The 9,407-nt window shown below is 58.8% G+C and overlaps 1 protein-coding gene across 10 annotated transcripts in view; it reads left to right on the forward strand.

Annotated features, from left to right (window-relative positions):
* The window catches only part of SOX13 (SRY-box transcription factor 13), a 44,875-nt gene that overhangs the window by 33,159 nt on the left and 2,309 nt on the right, over window positions 1-9,407 (forward strand). For 7 of the 10 annotated variants that reach the window (XM_045081046.1, XM_045081042.1, XM_045081043.1 and 4 more), the window contains 11 exons: window positions 1,073-1,184; window positions 1,472-1,570; window positions 2,741-2,913; window positions 3,296-3,364; window positions 3,792-3,906; window positions 6,363-6,448; window positions 6,684-6,846; window positions 7,222-7,331; window positions 7,499-7,595; window positions 7,909-8,052; window positions 8,987-9,203. In XM_045081046.1, the coding sequence (XP_044936981.1) occupies window positions 1,073-1,184; window positions 1,472-1,570; window positions 2,741-2,913; window positions 3,296-3,364; window positions 3,792-3,906; window positions 6,363-6,448; window positions 6,684-6,846; window positions 7,222-7,331; window positions 7,499-7,595; window positions 7,909-8,052; window positions 8,987-9,203 (1,385 nt within the window). The remainder of the gene's footprint in view (window positions 1-1,072; window positions 1,185-1,471; window positions 1,571-2,740; window positions 2,914-3,295; window positions 3,365-3,791; window positions 3,907-6,362; window positions 6,449-6,683; window positions 6,847-7,221; window positions 7,332-7,498; window positions 7,596-7,908; window positions 8,053-8,986; window positions 9,204-9,407) is intronic. The other 3 variants (XM_045081039.1, XM_004756377.3, XM_004756378.3) reach the window with 3 other exon arrangements.

Here is a 9,407-nt window from a genome sequence, read left to right on the forward strand (position 1 = left end):
CCTCTCCTTGAGGCAGGGTGGGCGCCCACTCCCCTAGCTGGGCAGACGGGAGGCAGAACATCTGTCGCGGGGGCAAGACTTCAGTGGGTGGGGAATGGCTGCTAAGTCAGGCCATCTGTCCCAGCGGTCTCGCCCTTGCTCCCCTGGTACTAACTGCTCACCCATGTGTGACCAGTCCCCACCTCTGAGGACTCATTGGAGAGACAGGATACATCTGCTCGAGGTTTACCTACCATATGATAGAAAATCAGCCTCATTACCTGAGCCTGAGATCAGCTGCCATTAAAGACCATCCAGTCCCCCATCCTTAAGATGAAAGCATTCTGAACTACATGAGCAGGGAGGGTTCTTGGAATCCTTAAAATTCCTGATTCTGTGCAAGAGCTATAAAAAGGGGGAATGTGTAATTAAAACCAAATGAATGAAAATGAGAATTTTAGGGCCCTGAGGAGGGATCCAGCCTGGAGGGGTCTGTGGGAGGAGTTGGGAGTCCAGGATAGTGCTGAGGAAGACTTCTTGGAGGAGTAGGGCCTCGAGGTGGGCCTTAAAGAACCGAGGGGACTCCGCCGAGCAGAGTTGGGGGTGGTGATGCCCTAAGGAGGGTGAGGTGGGGTCCCCGACCAGGCGCAGGTGTGGCTGTGTGCAAGGGAGTCATGAAGACGAGCTCGCTGGCCACTCGGACTGCAGCAGTGAGCCTCGTTCACGTGCATTTGCGTCCTTGATCCCGCAACAGCCCTGACAGGGGAGGTATTTATAGTTCTGTTTTCAGAAGAGGGAAGTAAGTCAGGTTCAGAGAAGTTCAGAGTCTCATGTGAGATCAAGCGCCTCGTGAGTCACTGAGCCAGGCCTGAAATCCTGATCTCTGGTCTGCAAACCTTTTCTGCCTTCACTATATGGGGCAAAGCCAGAGGGAGGGTTGGGAAGGTGGGGAGAGAGGGCCTGGCGGCGGGGGTGGGGGTGGGGTGGGGGTGGTGGTGGAGGAGAGGGAGTGCACGTCCCAGGGCTGCTCGGTTCCCCCTGCAGTCTGCCCCCTTCTCTTGAGGGTGACAGTGACATTCAGTGTGTGTTGTAGGACTGCAGCTCCCCTGAGAGCAATGGGTCCCCGGAACCCAAGAGACTGGGAGCTTCTGAGGCTCCCTCTGGAAGCCAGGAGAAGCTGGACTTCAACCAACATTTAAAAGAAGGTAGGATGTCTAGGGGCACCTAGGTGGCTTGGTCTGTGAAGCATCTGACTTTGGCTCGGGTCATGATCTCGGCGGGGTCTTAGAATTGAAGCCCTCAGGCTTCCTCCTCAGTAAGGAGTCTGCTGCTTCCTCTGCTGCTCCCCCCTGCTCGTGCTCTCTCTCTCTCTCTCTCAAATAAAATCTTGGGAGGGTGGGGAATAAAGCAGGGTAAGACAGCTGCCCTGGTTGGAGGCGGGCATGGGGGTGGTGCTGGGAATGCTGTTCTTCATCCCTTTCGTATCTTCTAGTCGTGCCAGCTATTGAGAAGCTACTGTCCAGTGACTGGAAGGAGAGGTTTCTGGGAAGGAGCTCTGTGGAAACCAAAGATGTCAAAGGTGAAGGCCCATGTGGGTAGACAGGGGAGGGTATCTAAACCCTTTCCCTCCTCCCAGCCTGGCCACGCAATCTGGGCCTATAGGGCTATTCGGGGGGGGGGGTCTCGGGGTCCCCTCCTGCCTGGCCTTGGGGGTCAGCACCATCCCTCCTCTGGGAACTGAGTATTCCATCTGGCCTCTCTGGCAGGCGAGGCCTGGTGGGAATCGTGGTCCTTGAGTATGGATTTGGACTCTTAAAGGAACCCTTGTGACCCCCGGCAGGTCACTGCCACTTCCCGGATCAGATGAGCTGGACGTGCCCTTTCACTGCTAAAAATTAATTCTGGGCCACCAGGACCTCACTAAGTAAATCCAAGGGCTGCTGCTTGGTTCCTGAGCATGGCTACTTTCCCCAGTGTGGTCGGTCACAACCCCAGGGGAGTTTGAAGAGCGTATGGATGCCCAGACTCCACTCCACCTGCTGAATGAGAACTATAGGGGCTGGGGACCTGGGCGTGTGTATTTGTCGAAGGTTCCCTGAGTGATTCTGAGGCGAGTGGTCCGCAGCTTGGCCCGGTGGCATCCGTCATGAACTCAGCTGGAGGGCAGGAAGCAGTGGCCCTTACTGGGCAAGAACCATGTGCCAGATTCTGGACTAAGCCTTACCTTCATTATCCTAGCCCCACGGCACCCTTGTGAAGGGACCGTTCTTGTGCTCATCTGTAGATTAAAAAATCCAAAGCACAGAGAAGTCGGTTACTTGTCTAAGAGCCCCCAGACAGGATCAGTTCAAGTGGGAATTTGAACCCCGGGTTTCCGCGTGCCTCCTGCGTCTTATTCCAAGGCCTGAGTGGCAAGTCCCGCTGGCCCCTCCTGTGGGATAGTTACCCACACTGATCCTGCGGCTTGGGGCACTCGGGAACCGCCAAGAAGTGATGCGAGACTGAGAAGTCCCACGGCCGGCATTTCCAGGGGCTGGAAGCAGTGGCTGTGGGTGGGAACCTTCTGGGGCAGGTGGTTGTCTGACTGCAAGCAAGCCCCCTCCAGAGCAAGGATCGTGTCTCCGTCCTCTGTCACTTAGCCCCTAACAGGGACCTGGGAAGCAATTGCCCAGTGAACCTCAGGTGTGTGGGAGGGCGCATGGGTGGGCAGATGGCCAGAAAAACAACATTTCTCACCAGTGGTTGTTTCCTCGTGGAGCAGGGACCCAGGAGAGCCTGGCCGAGAAGGAGCTCCAGCTCCTGGTCATGATCCACCAGCTGTCCACGCTGCGGGACCAGCTCCTGACGGCGCACTCCGAGCAGAAGAACATGGCCGCCATGCTGTTCGAGAAGCAGCAGCAGCAGATGGAGCTGGCCCGGCAGCAGCAGGAGCAGGTAGGTCCTGGGTGGTGTCTGGCTGGCTGGCTGGGGGAGGGGGAGGCTATCAGGGCCTGGAGGGAAGCACACTGGGGGCAACCCTGGCTAGTGCAGCCCGAGGCTGGGGGCAGGAGTCCCCTAGGAGTCCCAGAGCTGCCCTCTGGACCAGCCCTGTGGGGGCCCGGGGAGCAGAGGGGGCCGGCAGGGCTCTGTGTGAGGGCAGCTGGCTGCTTCCTGCCCCACCTCCCGCCGTGGCCTCTGAGGGAGGAGTGAGCTCGTGGAGAGGGGGAAGGCCTGTGAAGGGGGCTGCCTGCCGCCTGCCCTGTCCAGGGCACGGTACGTGCGGGGTTGCCGGGCGCCGGGCTGGGGCTGATGGCCCCCTGCTCTTTCCTGCCGTCAGATCGCCAAGCAGCAGCAGCAGTTGATTCAGCAGCAACATAAGATCAACCTCCTCCAGCAACAGATCCAGGTAAAGAAGGGGGTGGCCAGAGGGCGGGGAGGGGGGCGGTGATGCCAGCCTGGACATGCCAGGAACAGGGAGGGACGGGGCACAGATGAAGCGGAATCACTCAGACATGACCCTGAGGAGGGGGCTCATTTCTGCTCTGGCCCCGGACCCTCGTCACCTTCCTCTGTTCTAAGGGAGTGGCCGGACGATCTTCGTTCCCAGCTGGGGCTGAGCTGAGGGCGGGTAGCAGGAGAGGATATGGGGTCTGCTGGAGCCTTTGGAAGACTGGCCCTGTACCGGATCCCGGGCCTCCAGTGTCTGGGGTCTCTGTGCCTCCCACATCAGGGGTCCCCCTGCCGGCACCATGTGCCCCCCTAGCCCCCACGCCGTGTCCTGGGCTGAGCTGTGTGGGCCCGCAGGGACTCACACAGGGTTTCTTCGCCCTCAGCAGGTCAACATGCCTTACGTCATGATCCCGGCCTTCCCCCCGAGCCACCAGCCCCTGCCTGTCACTCCCGAGTCCCAACTGGCCTTGCCTATTCAGCCCATCCCTTGCAAACCAGGTGAGTGGGGGTGGGGTGCGGTCACTAGCAGAGGCTGTCCTGAGGTTCGGGAAGGAGCCCGGGACCGCCGTCATGCATTCCTTTGCCATGTGGCCTTCCTGGGCTTCACTTTTGGATCTGTCTAGTGGAAGAAGAATCCCTTCTTTCTGAACTTCACTGAGAGAATGAAACACCGTAGCACTTCAACACTGAGAAGTACTTTGCAGACAGAAAGAAGCAAGTGTGGCCGGTCTGGGTGCAGTTTCCCCAACTCTGGTACCTTTACTGGACCAGAGTAGTAACATCTCGGACATTCACTGAGGTGTCTGCATTTCCCAAACTCAGACTTTTTTTTTTTTTTTAAAGATTTGATATATTTGACAGAGATTACAAGTAGGCAGAGAGGCAGGCAGGGTCGGGAGCAGGAAGCAGACCCCCTGCTGAGCAGAGAGCCCGATGCGGGGCTCAATCCCAGAACCCTGAGATTATGACCTGAGCCAAAGGCAGAGGCTTTAACCCACTGAGCCATCCTGGTGGCCCCCTAACTCACTCTTGTCTCTCCCCAACCGTGCCCCTTCTGCCCCACCACCGAAATCCGGTGAACACTGAGCGCCAGCCACCTGTCAGACGCTGTGTTGTCCGGTGGCCATGGGGTGATCAGGGCGGACTTGGAGTTCCCGGAATATGCAGTCTGGGGAGGGAGGAAAGATGCTCGTAACCGGGCAGTCTGAGGAGGTCAGAAATGAACTGGGGCCTTCAAACTAGGTTTGAAGCTGGGAGCTGAGGGTCGAGGGCAGTCTGAGGCGGAGACCTTGGAGCCTGAGGCCCGAAGCTGGCCAGGGTTGGAGTTGAGGGGAGCGTGTGATGGGGTGGTCATGGAACAGGCTGGCGAGGAAATTTTTTGTAGAACCAGATATGCTTGAACGATTGAATAGAGGGTGTGTTGTCACACCAACTGTGGGTGACGGGGAGCAGAGAGGGACGGGGGGTACCATCTGGAGCGTGAACCATTGTGGGGGGGCTGCTCAGGAAGTTCTAGGGACAGCTGGACAGCCTGCACTCGGGCGGAGGTGGTCGGACAGAGACACAGGGTATTCGTAGGCCATGATTATGGATTCCTTGCGAAAGGTGACAGGGCAGGGATATTGCCCATAGTTGCCCCAGGAGTCGAGTCCCTCGGGTCCACCCTCCCTGTTCTGTGTGCAAGACCAGGCCAGTGAGTTCCTGTGGTCCTGCCACCAAGGCCTGTGGACTATGGGCACAGTTCGCCGGTAGCTGACTCTGCTGTTGCTTCATTCTACACCAGGCATGCCTGGAGGGTGGGGACACAAGAGGACTGAAAAAGTTAGGCCCTGTCTTTCAGGAAGCTTCCAGCCGGGAAGGTAGGGAGACTAGGAAGGGGGAGCAGGCCAGCAGCATGGAACCCTGTTTGTAACTCCAGAGGACTAGAGCTGCCAGAGTGAGGAGGACACGGCCTGGGGGCATTGGGGTGCACCTGTCCCCGTGCTTTCTGGACAAGGGAGGCAGGAAGTAAGCTGTGGAAGTCCTCAGTTGGCCAGACTGCCACCTGCTTTGTTGGTTCCAGAATCCTAGTAAGCAGAGGGCCCTTCTCCAAACCCAGTGTGGAGTGCCTTTCCCAAGCTCACGAGCCCTACATGGCCCAGGTCCGCAAACCCCCAAGGTTGCCCATCCTGGGCCAGTCTCCTTTCCCCCAACTTGGCTTTCAGCCCACTGCTCCCCTCTGCCTGGCCGCCTGCAGCCACTAGCCCCAAGGAGCCTGCTCCGGCCACCCCGCTGGAACCCAGTTCTCTGGCATGCTACCCACGCGGGCCGTATCCTCACCGGCCTTGGGCTTAGTGATTTGTGTACACAGCTCCGCTCTCCACCAGAACGGTCCGCTCCTTGACATGGGGCTGGGTTGAGGGCGAGTGAGGTGGGCCCAGTAGGATGAAGAGTTTGGGGGCTGCGTAAAGGGGAAAGGATGGGCTGTGGCGTCTTGAGGACCCAGATTCCCGGGTCTGTGTTCCCATTTCTGAGCTATGTGGGCAACCCGTCTTTTGTCTTCCCGTCTCTGTTTCTCTGCACACTGGGGTGCTGGGCCGAGCACCTGTTGTACGCCCCACGCCAGGGATTACCATGAGCCACTGCGGGAGACGGGCTAACATGGGGAGCGGCATTTGTACCCCAAACATAGTGGGTACGGAACACAAGTACTCGTAGAGCGAGCACTGGCTTATACCCGTCCTCTCTCACCACTGGGTTGGAACCTGAGGTTTTGTGGGTTGGGAAGGGCAGGGCAGCCAGGGATGAGGGCATGGGAGGCCTTCGGCACTCTGGGGCTGGGGAGAGACTTGTCTGGAAGCAAACTGGGCCGGCTGCGAGCCTCTGTCCCCTTGGTACCGCTGGGACCTCGTCAAGCAGGCCGTCTGCTGTTCTGTGCTCATCCAGGACTTTTCTCCTTGCCGCCTTTTCCATAGTGGATTACCCCCTGCCGCTGCTGCACACGCCCCCTGCCCCCGTGGTGAAGAGGCCTGGGGCCATGGCTGCCCACCACCCCCTGCAGGTACTGTCCCCTCCACCCTGCTCCTGGCCTGGGGCAGCCTCCCTTGCGTGGGATGGCTGGGGCTGCCTCCCTAGGGGGTGGTGGGGGCCCTTCTCTGTCCTTGTTCACCTGTTCTGCCATCTGCTTGTCTGTCCCCGGTATGCTGGTCTGTTTCACTGTGACCACGTGTCCCCTCTGTCCCTCTGGATCTCCATTAGTGTCTTTCTCAGCCTCTGATCTCTGGGGTCTCCCTCAGGAACCCTCCCAGCCCCTGAACCTCACGGCCAAACCCAAGGCCCCCGAGCTGCCCAGTGCCTCCAGCTCCCCCAGCCTGAAGATGAACAATTGTGGACCCCGCCCCCCAAGCCATGGGGCCCCCACACGGGACCTGCAGGCCAGCCCGCCCAGCCTGCCACTGGGTAAGCTTTCTGCCAGGAGGGCATCCTTTGGCCCTGGGCATGTCCTTCCCTTCTCTGGGTTATAGTTTCTGGAAAATGGGTTAGACCTGCCTTTGTTTCCACACTTAGCATCTCAGAAGCTCCCCTGCTTACTGGCCCCCACCAGATCTGACCGGGCATCCCCACATCAGGGATCCAGGCCACTGAATTGCACAATTTCAGGGAAAGTGGTTCTCTAGTCTTTGGCACACTGTGCAACAGCCAACGTAAACAGTGCCCCCTTGGAGATGTGCGGTGTAGGGGGCAAGAGGGGACCCTGAACCAGGTGAATAACTTGCAGGAGTAGCTTGGTGTGGACAGGGTTGACCCCCTCTGCTGCCCTTTGTCCTCCCATAGGCTTCCTCGGTGAAGGGGACGCTGTCACCAAAGCCATTCAGGACGCTCGGCAGCTGCTGCATGGCCACAGTGGGGCGTTAGAGAGCTCTCCCAATGCTCCCTTCCGGAAGGTATGGCCCCCCACTCCCCTGCACCAGGGCTTAGGGATCTGACAATAGACTTCGGCTGGGGCAGAAGACCCAAGTCTGAGGCCACCAGAGGAGGGGTGAGTGAGGAAGGCAGTGGGGTGATGCAGAGGGCAGTGGAGTGATGTGCCGATTTCTTCTGTCAACCCCAGGACCTCATCAGCCTGGACACGTCCCCGGCCAAGGAGCGGCTGGAGGAGAGTTGCGTGCACCCCCTTGAAGAAGCCATGTTGGGCTGCGACATGGACGGTGAGGGCCTCAGGCGACGGGCTGGTGTGGAGGAGGGCTCTCCTCTGATTCCCACAGGGCCCAGGGAGGGTCAGGTTGTCTCTGTCCCTGATGCCTTTTCTCCCATAGTCTGTCTCTGGAGTCCCCTTGTGTGTCTGTCCCTTCTCAGTCCCCAGTTTCTGGCTGGGCCTCTGATGAGGTCTTCTGCTGGTGTCCATGGTGGGCGCCCCACCATCGCCCCCTAGTGATAAAGTTGGAGATGACTGCCGGCCTGGGAGGCCTCCTTACCCTAGAGGAGCTGCCCTGCTTGGCTGACTTCAGCCCTGTCCCCTAGGCTCCCGCCACTTTCCCGAGTCCCGCAACAGCAGCCACATCAAGAGGCCCATGAACGCCTTCATGGTGTGGGCCAAGGATGAGCGAAGGAAGATCCTCCAAGCCTTCCCAGACATGCACAACTCTAGCATCAGCAAGATCCTTGGTAAGGGGCAGCGAGTGGGGTGTCAGGGGGCTCCAGGAGACAGTGGTCTCCTTGCTGGGTGACAGTCCCCATCGCCCTGACTTTCAGAGGAGTCTGGAGTCACAGGGGTCAGGCAGGATGTTTAGAGGCTAGGTCCTGGGGTCTTGTATCGTTGTAGGGCTCTGCACCTAAGTAGTAGGGTGTGTGTGTATATGTGTGTATGTACGTGTGTGTGCACGCACATGTGTAGATACACATTTTTAAACACCTGGTCTCTCCCTAATCTGTTATGCTTGCCCAGGCCCTTGGATCTCTGGCTCTGGCAGGAAACAGGAAGGACTGGTGTTTCTGGGCTATCATTAGAAAGGTCTTTTAATTTTATATAATCAATAATTTTTACAAAAGTTTTAATTAAACTCCCGAGAGTCAGATGCTCTCCTGACTGAGCCAGCCACTGCCCCAGGAGAAAGCTTTTTTAAAAATTCTAGGTCCTGACTGGAGGTCAGGGAGGGATGGAGGGCAGGTGGGGCTAGAAGTTGGCCGTTGTCTTCAAGACAGAGGCCCCCACGTCTTGTCAACCAAGACAGTTGACAAGGTGTTTTGCCTTAAGCAGGGGGCTGGGGGACTGTCTGTTGTTGGTGGCCTGGTGTTGGCTGTTTTGTTTATGCAAATCATGCAGACCAGAGGCCTCCCAGAAGTTGCTGGGTTTTTGGAGACATGGGTGTTGGGTGTATAGACACCAGTACATGTGCCAGCTTCATTCATTCATTCATTCGCTCCTCGGACTCCGAGGAGCACCCGTGTTGGGCCGGGTTCTTGCTAAATGCTGGTGCATAGATTCCCTTGTGGTCTCACTTGGGGACCCACGTCTCAGGGGGCCCCTGCAGGGGCTGGGGAGGGTGGGCGGAGCCCCACACTGACGCCCCCCCCCCCCCCCCCCGGCGGGCTGGGCCAGGCTCCCGCTGGAAGTCCATGACCAACCAGGAGAAGCAGCCGTACTACGAGGAGCAGGCAAGGCTGAGCCGCCAGCACCTGGAAAAGTACCCTGACTACAAGTACAAGCCGCGGCCCAAGCGCACGTGTATCGTGGAGGGCAAGCGGCTCCGGGTGGGCGAGTACAAGGCCTTGATGAGGACGCGGCGCCAGGACGCCCGCCAGAGCTACGTGACTCCGTGAGTCCCACGTCCCTGCGCTGCGAGGGCTGGTGTGGGGCTCCGGGGTGCTGTCTCTTGGCCTGGAACGCCCGTGTGTGGGGGCGTTGTATGTGGGTCTCCCTGTGTCCACCACCCCCCCCATGGGGCTGCAGGGGTGTAGGAGATAGGTTTGTGCCTGGCTGGGGGGGGATGGCCATGTGTACCTGGAGGAAAATGTGCATG

This window comes from Mustela putorius, unplaced genomic scaffold (assembly GCF_011764305.1).
Source record: "Mustela putorius furo isolate JIRA1106 unplaced genomic scaffold, ASM1176430v1.1 tig00000508_pilon_pilon_pilon, whole genome shotgun sequence".
Taxonomy (NCBI): domain Eukaryota; kingdom Metazoa; phylum Chordata; class Mammalia; order Carnivora; family Mustelidae; genus Mustela; species Mustela putorius.